The sequence below is a fragment of the Carcharhinus amblyrhynchos genome, chromosome 7 (genome assembly GCF_965287045.1).
Source record: "Carcharhinus amblyrhynchos chromosome 7, sCarAmb.v2.hapA, whole genome shotgun sequence".
Classification (NCBI taxonomy): Eukaryota; Metazoa; Chordata; class Chondrichthyes; order Carcharhiniformes; family Carcharhinidae; genus Carcharhinus; species Carcharhinus amblyrhynchos.
The window spans coordinates 121467270-121486947 of NC_137330.1; the positions used below are offsets into that span (position 1 = coordinate 121467270).

Genomic DNA, 19678 nt, shown 5'->3' on the forward strand with positions numbered 1-19678 from the left:
CACTCCACCCTAGAGCATCTAGATAACAAAGACACCAATGCCACACTCCTATTTATCAACTACAGCTTAGTCTTCAACACCATTATTCCTACGAAACTCATCTCCAAACTCCATGGCCTGGGCCTTGGCTCCTCCCTCTGCGACTGGATCCTGAACTTCCTAATTCGCAGACCATAATCAGTAAACTTAGGCAACAACACCTCCTCCACCATAATCTCAACACCTGTGTCCCACAAGGTTGTGTTCTCAGCCCCATACTATATGCCTTATACACCTATGACTGTGTGGCCAATTTCCCTTCCTACTCAACTTTCGAGTTTGCTGACAACCCCACCGTAGTGGGTTGGATCTCAAACAATGATGAGACAGAGTATAGGAATGAGATTAAGAAGCTAGTGAACTAGTACGGCAATAAAAATCTTTCACACTATGTCAAGAAAATGAAGGAGATTGTCATCGACTTCAGGAACTCCTGTTCTTCAGAAGTGGAGAACATGCCCCTGTCTACATCAATGAGTACAAAGTGGAAAGGTAGTCATGGGTGTTACAGATGGGTTCATGTCACACTGTGACACCCATGACATGCCTGGACTTAAAAAAATCTCACTAACTGTCCTGGCTGGAGACAATATATGTCTCTCTAACCTGTGCTTAACCCTCTCTCCACTCACATTGTCTGTACCTTTAAGACTTGATTACCTGTAATGACTCGCATTCCAGCCATTATTTTGTAAATTGAGTTTGGGTCTTTAAATGTCCTGCTTGTGAACTGAAATCCCATTCACCTGGTGAAGGAGCAGTGCTCCGAAAGCTAGTGGCTTGTGCTACCAAATAAACGCATTGGACTTTAACCTGGTGTTATGAGACTTCTTATTCAGAATCAACTACATCACTATCCACCTTGACACAGAATTCTACCATAATAGGGTCTCCAAGGGTTCATAGAGTCATAGAGGTTTACGGCATGGAAACAGCCCTTTGGTCCAATTTGTCCATGCGCCCTTTTTTTAAACCCCTAAACCAGTCCCAATTGCCCATATTTGGCCCATATCCCTTAATACCCACTGTTCCTATGTAACTATCTAAATGCTTTTTAAAAGACAAAATTGCAGCCACTTCTACTACCACATCTGGCAGCTTGTTCCAGACACTCATCACCTTGTGTGAGTAAATATTTCCCCTCTGGACCCTTTTGTATCTCTCCCTTCTCACCTTAAATCTGCCCCTTATTATTTTATAGACCTCTATAAGATCACCCCTCAGCCTTCTTTGATCCAGAGAAAAAAGTCTCAGTTTATCCAGCCTCTCCTTATAATTCAAACCATCAAGTCCCAGTAGCATCCTAGTATATCTTTTCTGCACTCTTTTTAGTTTAATAATATCCTTTCTATAATAGGGTGACCAGAATAGCACACAGTATTCCAAGTGAGGACTTACCAACGTCTTGTACAACTTCAACAAAACGTCCCAACTCCTACATTCAATGTTTTGCCAATGAAACCAAGCATGCTGAATGCCTTCTTCACCACTCTGTCCACCTATCACTTCACTTTCAAGGAGCTATGAACATGTACCCCTAGATCTCTTTGTTCTGTAACTCTCCCCGATGCCTTACCATTAACTGAGTAAGTCCTGCCCTGGTTCAATCTACCAAAATGCATCACCTTACATTTATCTAAATTAAACTCTATCTGCTGTTCGTCAGCCCACTGGCCCAATTGATCAAGATCCTGTTGCGATCTGAAATAACTTCTTCACTGTCCACTGTACCACCAATCTTGGTGTCATCTGCAAACTTACTAACCATGCCTCCTGTATACTTATCCAAATCATTAATATAAATGACAAATAACAGTGGGCCCAGCATCGATCCCTGAGGCACACTGCTGGTCACAGGCCTCCAGTTTGAAAAACAACCCTCTGGCTTCTGTCATCAAGCCAATTTTGTATCCATTTAGTTACCTCACCCTGGATCCCATGAGATTTAACCTTATGCAACAACCTACCCTGGGGTACCTTGTCAAAGGTTCTCTCACAACTAGATAGCCAACTAATCCTTTCTCATTGCACAATACCCAGTCATAGCGAGGGGGATTGAATATAAAAGTAGGGAGGTCTTGCTGCAGCTGTATAGGGCATTGGTGAGGCCGCAACTGGAGTACTGTGTGCAGTTTTGGGCGCCGCACCTGCGCAAAGATATTTTGGCCTTGGAGGGAGTGCAGAGGAGGTTTACTAGGCTGATACCGGAGTTGAGGGGGTTGAGCTATGAGGAGAGGCTGAATAAACTGGGCTTGTACTCGTTAGAGTTTAGAAGAATGAGCGGAGATCTCATTGAGACGTATAAGATGATGAATGGGATGGATAGGATAGAGGTGGAGAGACTCTTCCCGCTCAAAAAAGACAGTAGGAATAGGGGGCACAGCCTCAAGATAAAAGGGGGGCGGTTTAGAACGGAGTTGAGGAGGAACTTCTTCACTCAAAGGGTGGTGAATCTCTGGAATTCTCTGTCTGTTGAAGTGGTGGAGGCTGCCTCGCTAAATATTTTTAAGACGCGGGTTGATGGGTTTTTGATAAGAGAGGGGATTAAGGGTTATGGGGAGAGGGCGGGAAAGTGGAACTGAGCCACGACAGATCAGCCATGATCTTATTGAATGGCGGGGCAGGCTCGAAGGGCTGGATGGCCTACTCCTGCTCCTATTTCTTATGTTCTTATATCCTGCTCCCTTGTTGGTTCCTCAGTTTATTGCTCCAGAAAACCATCCCGCATGCACTCCAGAAATTCCTCCTCTATTGCACTGTGACTAATTTGACTGTCCCAATTTATATGCAGATTAAAGTCGCCCATAATCACAGATGTTCCTTTAGCATCTCTGATTTCCTGTCTAATGTTTTTCCCAGCATTACCACTACAGTTTGGTGGTCTGTACACCACCCCCACCTATGTTTTTTCCCCTCATTGCTTCCTAACTCAACACATACAGATTCCACTACCTCTATGCTATCTCTCCTCAATATCATATAATATCATCTTTAAGCAACAGGGCAACTCCACCCCCTTTTTCCTTTGTCTGTCCTTCCTAAACACTGAGTAACCCTCAATGTTTAGTTCCCATCCTTGGTCACCTTGGAGCCATGTCTCCGTAATGGCAATGATATCATATCCCTTTACATCTGTGTGTGCAACTAAATCACCCATTTTGTTTCAAATTCTCCAATACTTGAAAATAGAGTGGCTCTCCATTCCTCCATGGTGACCAGCATTTAGTCCAGGTCTGTGTGCAGGAACCCTGGTTCAGTTCTTCCTGCAGCTACGCTTCTGCCTGGAATGCAAGGTGCTGCATGGAGCACTTATATACAATACTTTTCACTATCTGTTAATCCATGTAACAATAATAAATCAAATATACGCAGTTCACACTTGTAGAGGGCTAACAGCTGATTCCCAACTCCAGCGAATGAAGCACCAGTGGAGTCAGGAAATCAGTGTGATTTGTGGGGAAAGGAGGGAGTGCTGGCTCATTCGAATAGACCGAACAGGGCATGTTCAATGTTATCAATGCCAGCAGAAAGCCCTCCAGGCTTCCCACGGATGTCAGCACTTAGAACCGATGAGGATGAATTGCACCCTTTTTTGGTTTTCACTAGGATCAATCAGCTGATATGCAGCATACATCCTCCTTTATTCTTTATCCTCCTCCTCATCAACCTTGACCAAACCCTTGGTTATCCTGTTTTTGCCCTTGTTGGAATATAGGTAACCAGCCCCATAACAATTGTCCACTGTTCTATCACAGACTTTTCCTGTCATCTGGACTGGAAACATCAGCTCTTTTCTCTCCTTACAGAAGCTGCCAGACTTGCTGAGATTTTCCAGCATTTTCTCTTTTGGTTTCAGATTCCAGCAGCTGCAGTCATTAATTTTTTATCCCCTTTTCTGATTGGTTATCCTGAAGCAGCCCCGCCTTCTTTCTGCGCTGATTGAGTTGATTGGGTGAAGGGGTAGGTGGGACACTATTGGCTGCAGCATTGAGAGGGTTAGGTTGTGTATGAAGGGCTGCTCGGCCTCAGTGTTGTTCTCTTACACCAGCAGCTGCAATGTCTCTGGAACAGAGTGGACTCACTGATGAACAGGCTTTCAGTGCCTGTTCCGACCCAGTCCCGGAAACCAAGGTTTGGCGGGGTCGGGGGACGAGTTGCTAAGGTTGGGTAGACTCGGGTTAAAGTTCGGTCCGGGCAGGTTCACTGGGAGGCCCAGCGGAGCGATCCCTGGGAGCGGCCGGTCGACAGGGACTGGGACAATACTGAACGGCTGAGATCAGATTGCTCCGGCTGGGTTTGGTGTCTAGTAAATCAGTACTGAGCTCTGGTTAAGTGTTCAGTCTGGTGGGGAACGGAGCCATTCTGAGCAGGAAGGTTTTGTAACCTAATCCCATAATCTGCTGTCAGATGGAAACCAATGAGAAGGAAGCTGTTATTGGGCTCAGTGCCACTGGTGTAGGGATGGGTGACACTCCTGAAAGTGCATGTGAGAACAGGATCATGCTCCACTGTGCAATCCTTCCAGTGCAGCGTGAAAATGGCTCTCTAGATAACCTATGAAGGATAGGGAGTGGAGCAGTTATTTAGGTGAAGATGTTGTACGCTGAAGTTTGTATATTACATTATATGATGCATAGTTAATTCTGTAAAATTACCAGTTGGGCAGCACTGGCACAATGGTTAGCACTGCTGCCTCACAATGTCAAGGACCCAAGTTCAATTCTGACCTCACGTACTGTCTTTGTGGAGTTTGCTTGTTCTTCATATGTCTGTGTGGGTTTCCTCTGGGTGCTTTGGATTCCTTCCACAGTCCAAAGATGTGTGGGTTAGATGGATCGGTCATGCTAAATTGCTGCTTAGTGTGAGGGGATTAGCAGAGTAAATATGTAGGGTTATGGGGAAAGGGCCTGGGTGGGATTGCTGTTGGTGCAGGCTTGATGGGCTGAATGGCCTCCTGTACTGTAAGGGTTCTATGACATTTGCCGCAATCTGGGATAATCCACTTTGGGTCCAGCGAGTAGAAATGAGAGTAGGATCTGTGGAGGAATAAATAGATATGGTTGTCTATGTACACAAATCCACAAAAGCTTGGGTACAGGTATAGGTTAGAATACAAAAATGAACAAGTTATGCATCAATGTCAGACCCTATGTAAACCCCTGTGTCCTGGGCATGCTTAATAATACTGTTGGAGAGAGTACATATTCATCATAATTGTACCAGAGTTTAAACATAGATAGACTACAGCACAAACAGGCCCTTCAGCCCACAAGTTGTGCTGATCATATCTCTACCTACTAGGCTTACTTATAACCCTCAATCCTGTTAAGTCTCATGTACTCATCCAGAAGTCTCTTAAAAGACCCTATTGAATTTGCCTCCACCACCACCGACGGCAGCCGATTCCACTCCCCTACCACTCTGAGTGAAAAACTTACCCCTGACATCTCCTCTGTACCTACTCCCCAGCACCCTAAACCTGGGAAAAAGCCTCTGAGAATCCACCCGATCAATACCTCTCAACATCTTATACATCTCTATCAGATCATCTCTCATCCTTCGTCTCTCCAAGGAAAAAAGACCGAGCTCTCTTAACCTATCCCCACAAGGTATGCCACCCAATCCAGGCAACATCCTTGTAAATCTCCTCTGCACCCTTTCAATGGCTTCCTGTAATGAGGCGACCAGAACTGAGCACAGTACTCAAAGTGGGGTGTGACCAGGGTATTATACAGCTGCAGCATTATCTCTCGACTCCTAAACTCAATTATTCGATTGATGAAGGCCAGTACACTATACACTTTCTTAACCCCATCCGCTACCTGTGAAGCCGATTTGAGAGTCCTATGAACCTGGACCCCAAGATCCTTCTGATCTTCCACACTGCTAAGAGTCTTACCCTTAATAATATTATATTCCTTCATACCATTTGACCTGCCAAAATGTACCACCACACATTTATCTGCACTGAAGTCCATCTGCCACTTCTCCGCCCAGTCTTGCATCCCATCTATGTTATGCTGCAACTTCTGACATCCCTCCAAACTATCCACAACACCACCAACTTTCGTGTCATCGGCAAACTTACCAACCCATCCCTCCACTTCCTCATCCAGGTCATTTATAAAAATCACAAAGAGCAAGGGTCCCAGAACAGATCCCTGGGGCACTCCACTGGTGACCAACCTCCATACAGAAAAAGACCCATCTACAACCACTCTTTGCCTTCTGCAGGCAAGCCAGTTCTGGATCCACAAAGCAACGTCCCCTTGGATCCCATGTCCCCTCACTTTCTCAACAAGTCTTGCATGGGGGACCTTATCAAACGTCTTGCTGAAGTCCATATAAACCACATCTACCACCCTTCCTTCATCAATGTGTTTAGTCACTTTTTTGAAAAGCTCAACCAGGCTCGTAAGGCATGATCTGCCTTTGACAAAGCCATGCTGACTACTTTTGATCATACTACATTTCTGTAAATGTTCATAAATCCTGTCTCTCAGGATCTTCTCCATCAACTTACCAACCACTGAGGTTAGACTCATCGGTCGATAATTTCCTGCGTATCCTTATTCCTTTTCTTGAATATAGGAACCACATCCGCAATCCTCTGGAACCCCTCCTGTCTCCATTGATGATGCAAAGATCATCGCCAGAAGCTCTGCAATCTCTTCCCTTGCCTCCCACAGTAACCTGGGGCGTATCCCATCCAGTCCCAGCAACTTATCTATCTTGATGCTATTCAAAAGCTCCAACACATCCTCTTTCTTAATGTCTGCACATTCAAGCTTTTCAGTCTGCTTCAAGCCTGCAGTACAACAACCAAGATCCTTTTCCACTGTGAATACTGAAGTATTCATTGAGCACCTCTGCTATTTCTACCAGTTCTGTACAAACTTTCCCACCGTCACATTTTATAGGTCCTATTCTTCACATCTCATCCTTTTACTCTTCACATATTTGTATAATGCCTTAGGGTTTTCCTTAATCTTACCTGCCAAGGCCTTCTCATGACCCCTTCTGGCTCTCCTAATTTTCTTCTTAAGTTCCTTCCTACAAGCTGTATACTCCTCTAGATCCCTAAAGGTTTAAATATGAGGACAAGTTGCAAAATGAGGTTGTATTCTTCAAGTTTACAGACTAAATGAAGTTGGGGTTAATACAGGGAAGCTATTTCCCCTGGGAATTCTGGAGCAAATGGGCACAATCAGACCTACAACATTTAGGAGGGAAATTTTGACGTACAGAAGGTGGTAAGGGTTTCTGGTGAAGAGGAGCAAAAATAAGTTGTGCAGTTGGAGTACAGACCAGCCATGACTGAACAGTAGAAGGTGCTGATTGTATGATGGTTGTTGAGTTTTTTTCTACATGGGCTGCTCCCTTCAGATGAAGAGGCACAATTAATGAATAACTTGCATGTAACTTGTTTTCTTTCCTAAATGTTGTACGTTTTTTTATAAATAAATTCGTAAACAAGCACACTTGTCTTCCAATGTTCTGAGCTGTTTCTCTATTTCAGGATTTTATGATGCAACAGACAATGTTGAGAGTGAAAGATCCGAAAAAATCACTGGATTTTTATACCAGAATTATTGGAATGACGTAAGAAACTTATTTTTAAAAAAAAAAGTAGGGAGAAAAGCTAGGAACTATTATTTGTACAAATGAGAAAAGAAGTAAAAAGTAGGGAAAAGCCCACAGACTGAAAAAAGGTTACGTAAACCCTCTTTGATCATCACCTGCAAAACAAGTTAATCTTGGAATGTAAGTTTTCAGTCATCCAATGAAAGTCACTTAAGGGGGAGGCAGGACTGCCAGTGCAATATTGTGTGGTTTTGAATTTTCAGGCAAAGGGGGTGGGGTGTAAAAGGGGAGGTGGTGTTACAGTATATATCAAATAATCAATTATTGAACTGAGGAGGGATGATATTTTAGCAGTCTCCTGACTTGAGGCCATATGGGTGGAAGTTAAAAACAAAAAAGGGGGTAATCACATTGCTGGGAATACAAACAATCAAGGAGAGCTAGAAGTGCAGATATGTAGACAAATCTCAGGTGTGTGAAAGCGATAATGTAATAATAATAGGGGATTTCAACTTCCGCAATATTAATTGGGATAGGCAAAGTATGAAACCTTAGGGGGAGCGGAATTCTTAAATTGCATCTAGAAGAGCTTTTTGAGCCAGCATGTCGAAAATTCTACAAGATAGGTGTGGTACTTGACCTAGTTTTAGGGAATGAAGCCGAACAGCTGGTAGAGATGTCAGTGGGGGAATATTTCAGTGATAGTGACTGTAACTCAGTAGGATTTAAGGTAGTTCTGGAAAACGATGATGATGGACTGGAAATAAGGTTCTTGAATAGGGGAGGCGATAGCCTAGTGGTATTCTCGCTAGACTGTTAATCCAGAAACTCAGCTGATGTTCTGGGGACCCAGGTTTGAATCCCACTATGGCAGATGGTGTAAATTGAATTAAAATAAAAATTTTGAATTAAAATTAAAAATCTATTAATCATGAAATGATTGTTGATTGTCGGAAAAACCTATCTGGTTCACTCATGTCCTTTATGGAAGGAAATCTGCTGTCCTTACCTGCTATGACCTACATGTGACTCTAGAGCCACAGCAATGTGGTTGAGAGTCTCAACTTGGAGGGCAGTTGGCTCTCAACTGCCCTCCATGGGCAACTAGGGATGGGCAATAAATGTTGGCCCAGCTAGCGATGCCCATGTCCCATGAAAGAATAGAATAGAAACCAAAAGAGAAAATGCTGGAAAATCTCAGGTCTGGCAGCATATGTAAGGAGAGAAAGGAGCTGACTTTTTGAGTCCAGATGACCCTAAACGATAGAAAGTGGGAGGTATTTATACTGCAGGATGAGGGAATGAAAGATGAGTCATAGCTACAGAAACCAGGAGAAAAGACTGCTAATGGCAGTCCACAGAGAGAATGAAGGGTGTGAATGGCCAAACGGCAGAGAAACTAAAATCAGAGTAAAGTGTGACAGATGAACGCGGGGAAGGAGGGGTGGTGGTTGAGGGTGGGATGGATGAAGTAAAATATAGAAAAGGTATGGGAAGGGGGGATAAAGTAGGGGGAAGAGTGGGGGAAGAAAAATGAAGAAAGACAAGAAGTAAAGGTAGAGAACGGTAAAATATGAAATGAAAACAAAGAGCTTGAGGTGGGGTAGAGCAAAGCATCTGAAGTTGTTGAATTCAATGTTGAGACCCAAAGTAAAGTGTTAAGTGTCTAGCCAGAAGATGATTTGCTATTCCTCCAGTTTGCATACATTGCAGCAAGCCATGGACAAACATGGGCATGTGAGTTAAAATGGCAAGCAACCAGAAGGTCAGGGTCTTGATTGTGCACAGACTGAAGGTGCTCAGCAAAGCAATCACCCAGTCTGTACTTGGTCTCTCTGCTGTAGAGGAGACCACATTGGGAGCAATGAATGCAGTACACCAAAATGAAAGAGATGCAGGTGAATGAGTGTTTTGAACCTTGGATGGTGAGCATGAAAGAGCTCTGTGATTGCATGGGAAGATGTCATGAGTGATGAGAGAGGTATCAGGTATAGTGGAGGAGTGGACTAGGTTATTCTGGAGGGAATGGTTGCTGCTGATTGCTGATAGAGGGAGTGAAGGGAAGATGTGTTTGGTGATGGCGTCATGCTGGAATTGGCGAAAATGGCGTAGGATTATGCTTTGCATGCAAAAGCTGATGGGGTGAAATGTGAGAACAAGGGGGACTCTATCCTTGTTCTGTGAGGGAGGGGGTGAGGGTCGTGGCACAGGAGATGGACTGCACACTGTTGAAGGCCCTGTTGACAAGTAGATGGGAATCCACTGTTGAAAAAGGAGCACATATTAGAAGCACCACTTTGGAAAGTGGCATCATCGGAACGGAGGCAAGGAGCTGAGGATAGAATAGAATTGGGAAGGTGGGTTTTAATTGGTTCAGACAAAATCTGGCTAAAGTGGACTGGTGGCTGTAATTACTTGTAGGAAGATTCATATCAAAGCAGTGTTAAGTCATTCTAAAAGGAAATAAGAGTACGATGCCAACGTCTTCCTGTAAAGGTAAAGAGTGGAACCAGCAAGTCAAGAGAACTCTGGATGTCAAGGGATAAACAGCATTGGACAAGGAAAGATGTATGGCAGACTCAGAGGACACAAAACGGTGGATGCCTTAGAGGAGTATAGAAAAGTGCAATAGGGTAATTAAAACAAATTAGGAGAGCAATGAGGAGGCATGAAAAAAAATACTGGTGGGCAAAATAAAGAAACATCTCAAGTATATTAAGGGCAAGAGGGTAACCACAGAGAGTAGGGCCCATTTTAGAAAGCAAAGAGGCAACCTGTGTGTGGAGCCAAAGGATGTAGGTGAGGTAATAAATGAGTATTTTTCATTTGTGTTCATTATGCAGAAAGATGATGTAGGTATAGAAAGCAGGGAGGGGGACTGTGATATAGAGTAATAGATTAGCATTGACAAGGAAGAGGTATTAGCAGTTTTAACAGTCTTAAAAGTGCTTACCCAGATGAGATGTGTTCTAGGATATGTGACACAAGTGAGGAGATTATGGGGGCCATAATGCTAATTTTCCAATGTTCTCTGGCCACAGGAGAGGTGCCAGAAGACATAAGAACATAAGAAATAGGAGCAGAAGTAGGCCATCTGGCCCTTCGAGCCTGCCCCGCCATTCAATAAGATCATGGCTGATCTGTCGTGGCTCAGTTCCACATTCCCGCCCTCTCCCCATAACCCTTAATCCCTTCTCTTATCAAAAACCCATCAACCCGCTTCTTAAAAATATTTAGCGAGGCAGCCTCCACCACTTCAACGGGCAGAGAATTCCAGAGATTCACCACCCTTTGAGTGAAGAAGTTCCTCCTCAACTCCGTTCTGAACCGCCCCCCCTTTATCTTGAGGCTGTGCCCCCTAGTCCTACTGTCTTTTTTTGAGCGGGAAGAGTCTTTCCACCTCTATCCTATCCATCCCATTCATCATCTTATACGTCTCAATGAGATCTCCCCTCATTCTTCTAAACTCTAACGAGTACAAGCCTAGTTTATTCAGCCTCTCCTCATAGCTCAACCCCCTCAACTCCGGTATCAGCCTAGTAAACCTCCTCTGCACTCCCTCCAAGGCCAAAATATCCTTGCGCAGGTGCGGCGCCCAAAACTGCACACAGTACTCCAGCTGTGGCCTCACCAATGCCCTATACAGCTGCAGCAAGACCTCCCTACTTTTATATTCAATCCCCCTCGCTATGAAGGCCAGCATCCCATTCGCCTTCCTGACCACCTGCTGCACCTGCAGGCTGGGTTTTTGCGACTCATGCACAAGGACCCCGAGGTCCCTCTGCACCGTCGCCTGCTGCAGTTTTTCGCCACGTAAGTAATAGTCCTTCCTACCATTCTTCCTACCAAAGTGGACCACCTCACACTTGCCAACATTAAATTCCATTTGCCATTTCCTGGCCCATTCGCCCAGCCTATCTAGATCCTTCTGCAGACTCTCCACACCCTCCGCACAATTTGCCTTTCCCCCAATCTTGGTGTCATCAGCAAATTTCGACACCCTACACTCGGTTCCCTCCTCCAGATCATCTATATAAATGGTAAATAGCTGAGGCCCCAGCACCGACCCCTGGGGCACCCCACTAGTCACCAACCGCCAATCCGAATAGCACCCATTGACCCCCACTCTCTGCCTCCTATTTGACAACCAATCCTCTATCCACGCTAACACCCTACCCCCAACTCCATGTCCTCTGACCTTCTGCAGTAACCTCTTGTGAGGTACCTTATCAAACGCCTTCTGAAAATCCAGAAAGACCACATCCACCGGCTCTCCTCTATCCACCGCCCTAGACACATCCTCATAGAACTCCAGTAAGACTGGAGGATGGCTAATGTGGTATCATTATTCAAGAAGGGAAGTAGGGGAAAAACGGGTAACAAAAAGCCAATGAGTGTTAATAATCAGTGGTGGGAAAATTATTGGAAAAATTCTGAAGGACCAAATTAATCTCCACATGGAGAGGCAGGGCTTTGTCAGGTGGAGATAATGTCTAAAAAAACTTAATTGAATTTTTCAAGGTGACTAGATGTGTAGGGTAGTGTAGTTGATGCAATCTGCATGGACTTCAGTAAGGCTTTTGACAAGGACCCACCTGGGAGACTGATCTGTAAGGTAAAGAGTCCATGGGATCCAAGGCAATTTGGCAGATTGGATCCAAAATTGGCTTAGCAGCAAGATACACAGGAAGAAGTCTCACAACACCGGGTTCAAGTCCAACAGGTTTATTTGGTAGCACAAGCTTTCGGAGTGTCACTTCTTGTTCGGCTAACAAACAGGGCATACATAGATACAGAATCGATTTACAAGATAATTGTTGGAACACAAGCCTTTACAGGTAATCAAGTCTTAAAGCTACAGACAATGTGAGTGGAGAGAGGGTTAAGTACAGGTTAAAGAGGTGTGTATTGTCTCCACCCAATATTGTTAGTGAGATTTTTGCAAGCCCAGGCAAGTCAGGGTTACAGATAGTGTAACACGAACCCAAGATTCTGGTTGAGACCATCCTCGTTTGCGGAACTTGGCTATCAGTTTTTGCTCGGGGATTCTGCATTGTTGTGTGTCGTGAATGCCGCCTTGGAGAACGCTTACCCGAAGATTTTCAGTTAAGTATTCTCCAAGATCAGACTTTAACCTGGTGTTGTGAGATTTCTTACTCTGCTTAGTAGCAAGAGGCAGAGGGTGATGGTTGAATGTTGTTTTTGTGACTGGAAGCCAGTAGTATACTGCAGGAATCAGTGCTGGGTCCCTTTGCTGTTTGTAGTGTACATTAAAGATCTAGATGTAAATATGGGTGGTCTGATCAGTAAGTTTGCAGATGATGATTGGTGGTGTGGTAAATAACAAGGAGGAAAGCCTTAGATTACAGGATGGTATGAGCAGGCTGTTTAGATGGGCAGAACAGTGGCAAATGGAATTTGACCCTCAAGTGTGAGGTGATACATTTTGGGAGGACTAATAGGGCAAGGGAATACATAATGAATGGTAGGTACAGTGGACCAGAGGGACCTTGGGGTGAATGACAAAAGATCCCTGAAGGCAGCAGTGTACGTAGATGAGGAGGTTTAAAAAGGCACATGGGATACTTGCCTTTTTTTTAGTCAAGGTATGGAAGATAAGAGCAGGGAGGTTTTGATGGAGCTGTACAAAATGCTTGTTAGGCCACAGCTAGAGTATTGTCAGCAATTCTGATCACCGCACTGTAAGAAGGATGCAGAGGCGATTCACCAGGATGTTGCCTGGACTGGGGAATTTCAGCTTTGAAAAGAGGCTGAATAGGATGGGATTGTTTTCCTTTGAGAGAAGGGTGAGGCAGGACCCTCATTAAACTGTGTAAAATTATGAGGGATAGAGTTAAGGTAGATAGGAAGAAACTTTTCCCTTTAGTAGAGGGGTCAATAATGAGAAAGCAAAGGTTCAAGGTACAGATTAGGAGATCGAGAAGGGATTTGAGGAAAAACTTTTTCACCCAGATGGTGGTAGCAAACTAGAAGTCATTGCCATTGTAGGGAGTGGTAGAGCTGAGAAACCTCACAACATTTGAGAAGCATTCAGATGAGCACTTGAAATGTCATAATGTACAAGGGTGTGGATCAAGTGCTGGAAAATAGGATTAGAACTGATAGCTGATGACGGCTGGTACAGACACAATGGGCAGAAGGGCCTCTTACATTGACCGAGTGGAGTACTGTGTGCAGTTTTGGGCGCCGCACCTGCGCAAGGATATTTTGGCCCTGGAGGGAGTGCAGAGGAGGTTTACTAGGCTGATACCGGAGTTGAGGGGATTGAGCTATGAGGAGAGGCTGAATAAACTAGGCTTGTACTCGTTAGAGTTTAGAAGAATGAGGGGAGATCTCATTGAGACGTATAAGATGATGAATGGGATGGATAGGATAGAGGTGGAGAGACTCTTCCCGCTCAAAAAAGACAGTAGGACTAGGGGGCACAGCCTCAAGATAAAGGGGAGGCGGTTTAGAACGGAGTTGAGGAGGAACTTCTTCACTCAAAGGGTGGTGAATCTCTGGAATTCTCTGCCCGTTGAAGTGGTGGAGGCTGCCTCGCTAAATATTTTTAAGAAGCGGGTTGATGGGTTTTTGATAAGAGAAGGGATTGAGGGTTATGGGGAGAGGGCGGGAAAGTGGAACTGAGCCACGACAGATCAGCCATGATCTTATTGAATGGCGGGGCAGGCTCGAAGGGCTAGATGGCCTACTCCTGCTCCTATTTCTTATGTTCTTATGTTCTTATGAGTCATAGAATTATCAAGGTTTACAGCATGGAAATAGGTCCTTTGGCCCAACTTGTCCATGCTGCCCAGTTTTTACCATTAAGCCAATGCCAATTGCCCGCATTTGGCCCATATCTCTCTATACTCATCTTACCCATGTAACTGTCTAAATGCCTTTTAAAAGACAAAATTGTAATGATCTACTACTATGTGTGGCAACATGTTCCAGACACTCACCACCCTCTGTCAAATAATTGCCTCTGTGGACCCTTTTGTATACCTCCCCACTCACCTTAAATCTATGCTGTCTAGTTTTAGACTGCCCTGTCTTTGGGAAAAGATGTTGCCTATCTACCTTATCTATGCCCCTCATTGCTTTATAGACCTCTGTAAGGTCATTCCCAAGCTGCCTACGCTCCAGGGAAGAAAGCCCAGTCTATCCACCCTCTCCTTATAACTCAAACCATCAAGTTCTGGTAGCATCCCAGTAACTCTTTTCTGCAGTGTTTCTAGTTTAGTAATATCCTTTCTATAATAGGGTGACCGGAACGTAGGTAAGGCCTTCAACAAGATGTCCCAACTCCTGTATTCTGACCAATGAAACCAAGCATGCCAAATGCTGCCTTCACCACTTTCCACTTCCAAGGAGCAATGAACCTGTACCTCTAGATCTCTTTGTTCTATAACTCTCCTTAACGCCCTATCATTAACTGAGTAGGCCCTGCCCCGATTCAATCGATCAAAATGCATCACCTCACATTTATCTAAATTAAACTCCATCTGCTGCTCATCAGCTCACTGGCCCAATTGATCCTAGATAACCTTCTTTACCATTCATTATGCCACCAATCTTGGTCATCTGCAAACTTACTAAACATACCTCCTAAATTTTCATCCAAATCGTTAATATAAATGAGAACTAAATGACAAATAATAGTGAGCCCAGCACCAATCACTGAGGCACACTGCGGGTCACAGGCCTCCATTTGAAAAGCAATCCTCTACATCCACCTTCTTGTCTTCTGTCATCAAGCCAATTTTGTATCCAATTGGCTGTCGCCCTGAATCCTGTGAGATTTCCATGGTGCCTTGTAAAGTCCATGTAGACAATGTTGATTGCACGGCCCTCATCTACTTTCAGAAAACGATCAAATTTGTGAGACATGATTTTTCACTCACAAAGCCATGCTGACTGTCCCTCATCAGTTCTTGCCTCTCTAAATGCCTGTAGATCCTGTCTCTCAGAATACCTTCAAACAACTTACCCATTCCAGATGTTAGGCTTCCCAGGCTTTTCCCTGTGGTCCTCCTTTTACAAGAAGGCACAACATTTCCCACCCTCCAATCTTCAGGCACGTCAGCTGTGGCTATTGATGATTCAAATAGGGAACCTGCAAATTCCTCCCTATACTCCCATAACGTCCTGGGATACACTTCATCAGGTCCTGGGGATTTATTTTCCTTGATTTGCTTTAAGACTTCCAGCACCACCTCTGTAACATGTGTACTCCTCACCATATCACTATTTATTTCCCCAAGTTCCCTAACATCCAAGCTTTTCTCATCGTAAATACTGATGAGGAAAAATTCATTTCTCTTGAAGGAATTACCTTGCTTTCCCCTAAGATGTTGACTGGACTGTTGTATGTTCCCAGTATTTTGCTTGCTAACTTGGATAATCTTTCCCTATCACTGTAATCTCATCTAGTCCCACAACCCTCCAAGATAATCCGTACTCCTCTAATTTTGGCATCTTGAGTGTTCCAAATTGTAATTGTTCCACCATTGGTTGCCATACTTTCATTGTGTAGGCCATAGAATCCCTACTGTGCAGAAGGAGGCCATTCAGTCCAATGAGTCTGCACCAACTTTCTGAAATAGCAGCTTACCCAGCACTCAGAGGAAGCTAATGCAGACACGGAGAGAATGTGCAAATTCCACACAGACCTGAGGCTGGAATTGAATTTGAATTCCTTGTGCTGTATCCCTCTGTAATCCTCTTTGCCTTTCCATCTCGCTTTCCTTCTTGGAGACACTCATCTTATTCTTCTCTTTCTGATGGTTGTTCTTCAACTTGTTTACAGACTTCTGCAGAAGTTCGACTTCCCTTCAATGAAATTTACACTATACTTTTTGGGTTATGAGGACAAAAAGGAAATCCCAGCTGATAAGAATGAACGCACAGCCTGGACCTTCTCGAGGAGAGCGACAATTGAGCTGACACAGTAAGTATAATAGAGTCAGGGAAAGGGAATTCCATTAACAGAGCTTATCCTGCCTGCGTTGAATACTGGAATTCAATTCCATTGTTAATGGCTAGAGGCATCATATGTGGGTCAACACAGTCACTATAAGCTCCCTGCCTATGAAGGTACTTGTTCTTTCCTTTATCCTTTGTGTCCTAATAAATAAATTTTATAAGATTAAATTCAATAAATGTGTGCACATTCTACAATTACTGCATTTTACAAATGTGTAACACATGACAAACAGTGACATACAAAAACATAAATAATTTTCACAAGTGCCTTTTAATATAGCAAAATGTTCAAAGATGGATCACAGGAGTGTTATCAAACAAAATCTGATTGTCTGAACCACGTGTAGATATTAAGAAATCACAAACTTTGCCAAAGGGATAGGTTTTGAGGAGTTTCTGAAATGAGGATGGAATGAGACCAAACTAGATGAGAATGAGGATTAGGGAATAAATTCCTAAGTTTAGGACTCAGGCAGTTGAAGGTGGTGTGATGATGATTAGGGTCGCTCAAGAGAGCAGAACTGCATGAGAGCAGAGATCGTAGATCCAAAGAGGGCTGAAGGCACAGAGGCAGGAAGTTAAAAAATTAATGAAAACTTTCAAATTGCTGAGCTGGAAGACAAATGTAAACTAATGAGAACAGAAATGTTGTGTGAATGGAACGTGATGTGTTAGATACCTTTAGCATCTTGTTGAAACTATAATATGGGAAACTGAACAAGAGAGCATTGGAGTAGTGAAATCTATAGCCAACAGATGCATGAAGGAAGGTTTCAGTGCAGACAAGCTGAGATAACATGGAGGTGGGTGATATTAGAGGTGGAAATAGCTGATGAGAAGCCATGTGGTCAGAAGCTCAGCTTGGGATCAAGTAAGATGCTAGGGTTGTAAATGGTGTGTTCAGCCTCAGGACAGCAGCTGAAGAATGAGATTATGTCATTAGGGAAGCAATTTAAGAGGCTGAGATGTCATCGGCTGGGCTATCATTTCTTCTCCATCCCTAATTGACCTTGAACTGAGTGCTAAGCCATTTAGCAGTCAGCCATGTTGCTGTTGATCTGGAGTCACATGTATGCCAGTAACCAGGTAAGGATGGTAGATTTCCTTCCATAAAGGTCATTAATGAACAAGATGGATTTTTATAACAATCGACAATGGCTCATGGTCATCGGTAAACTTGTAATTCCAGATTTTTATTGAGTTCAGATTTCGCTATCTGCCATGGTGGGATTTGAACATGGATCCCCAGAGCATTATCCTGGGTTTTTGGATTACACGTCCACTGGACAATAGCACTACGTTATCGCCTCCCTGCTGTGGTCCATTTTGTGTTTTTGGGAGTTTTCCAAGAAGTGAGCTTCTCCAACGCTACTCGTTCTCTGCTCTTTAAAACGCCGGATTAGCTCTGGTTTCCCCACACCCTCTGCTCAGGATCATTACTCATCCCCCATAGCTTTATTCCAATCTTGTGGGTCATTTCTGTGCCTGCCGTTTCTACTGCTATAATTTTATGTGATCCTTCAGTATTATTATCACGTCAGTACCTTGGAATTCCCAACCTAATAGTATTGTGGGAGAGCCATCACCAGAACAACTGCAGCAATTCACTTCAGTGCCTGCGAAGGGCAGTTATCCTTTCAGTGGATGCCATTAGGATTTCTGAGAGCTAAATTCCCTTTCTACTTTTGTTTCTCCTTTCTGATGTTTCTTAAAAGCTAACTCTCTGTCCAAACTTTTGGTCACCAGTTATAAAATCTAGTTAATTGGCTCATCAACTTATTTCCTAATTAAACCTCTTGGGGCTTTTTTCCATGTTAAAGGTGCAATATAAACAAGTTTGGTTTTGAGATGCCTTTTAAAAGGGGCAAGTGGCAATGTGAAGAGATTTAGGGAAGGAGTCCCAGAGGATAGGGTGCAGAGAACACTGCAGTACCATGGAGGATTTCTAGAGTGTATGCATGGGCTGAACCTGGAAGTGGTGAAAATTTCACAACTGGGTAGAGTTAGGCCATGAGTGATTTGATGATGTAGTGATGTGATGTATATTTGCAGAAAGAAAAATATTTCAAATGTTTTTGGGGTTTTTTTGGGTTTCAAATGTTTCAGAAGGGACAGGGAGGGAGGAAAAAGAGGTGGGGGGATTGGCACTGTTGGTCAGAGATAAGTAGAAAAGATGGATGCCATGGAGGGACTGTCTATGGAGTCTCTGTGGATGGGGGTTTGGAACAGGAAGGGGTCATTGACTTTACTGGGTATTTTCCATAGGCTGCCCAATAGTAACAGGGATGTTGAGGAGCAGATAGGGAAACGGATCATCGAAAGATGTAATAATAACAGAGTTGTCATGATGGGAGATTTTAATTTCCCAAATTTCGATTGGAATTTCTCCAGGGTAAGGGGTTTAGATGGGGAGGAGTTTGTTAGGTGTGTTCAGGAAGGATAAGCGTACAAGAGGAGAAGCTGTACTTGATTTGGTATTGGGAAATGAACCTGGACAGGTGTCTGATCTCTCAGAGCATTTTGGGGATAGTAATCATAACTCTATCTCCTTTACATTAGCATTGGAGAGAGATAGGATTAGACAAACTAGGAAAGTGTTTAATTGAAGTAAGGTGAATTATGAGGCTATCAGGCAGGAAATTAGAGGCATAAATTGGAAAGAGGTTTTCTCAGGGAAATGCACGGAAGAAATGTGGCAAATCTTCAAGGAATATTTGTCAGGAGTTCTGCACAGCAACATTCCAATGAGACAGGGAAGTTTTGCTAGGTTACAGGAACCGTGGTGTACGAAAGCTGGAATGAATTTCTTCAAGAAGAAAAGAAAAGCTTACAAAAGGTTCAGGGAGCTAGGTAATGTTAGAGATCTAGAAGAGTATACGGCTAGTAGGAAGGAACTTAAGAAGGAAATTAGGAGAGCCAGAAGGAGTCACGAGAAGGCCTTGGCAGGCAGGATTAAGGAAAACCAAGGCATTCTACAAGTATGTGAAGAGCAAGAGGATAAGACGTGAAGGAATAGGACCGATCAAGTGTGACGGTGGAAAGGTTTGTTATTAGAACCGGTAGAAAT

At 43.8% G+C, this 19678-nt stretch overlaps 1 protein-coding gene across 2 annotated transcripts in view; it reads left to right on the forward strand.

The window, feature by feature from the left end:
* The first annotated feature begins 4010 nt into the window (after positions 1 to 4010).
* Positions 4011 to 19678, forward strand: part of glo1 (glyoxalase 1) — a 34848-nt gene continuing 19180 nt past the window's right edge. For both annotated transcript variants that reach the window (XM_080193063.1, XM_080193064.1), the window contains exons 1-3: positions 4011 to 4170; positions 7559 to 7641; positions 16436 to 16576. In XM_080193063.1, the coding sequence (XP_080049189.1) occupies positions 4096 to 4170; positions 7559 to 7641; positions 16436 to 16576 (299 nt within the window). In that variant the 5' untranslated portion in view covers positions 4011 to 4095. The remainder of the gene's footprint in view (positions 4171 to 7558; positions 7642 to 16435; positions 16577 to 19678) is intronic.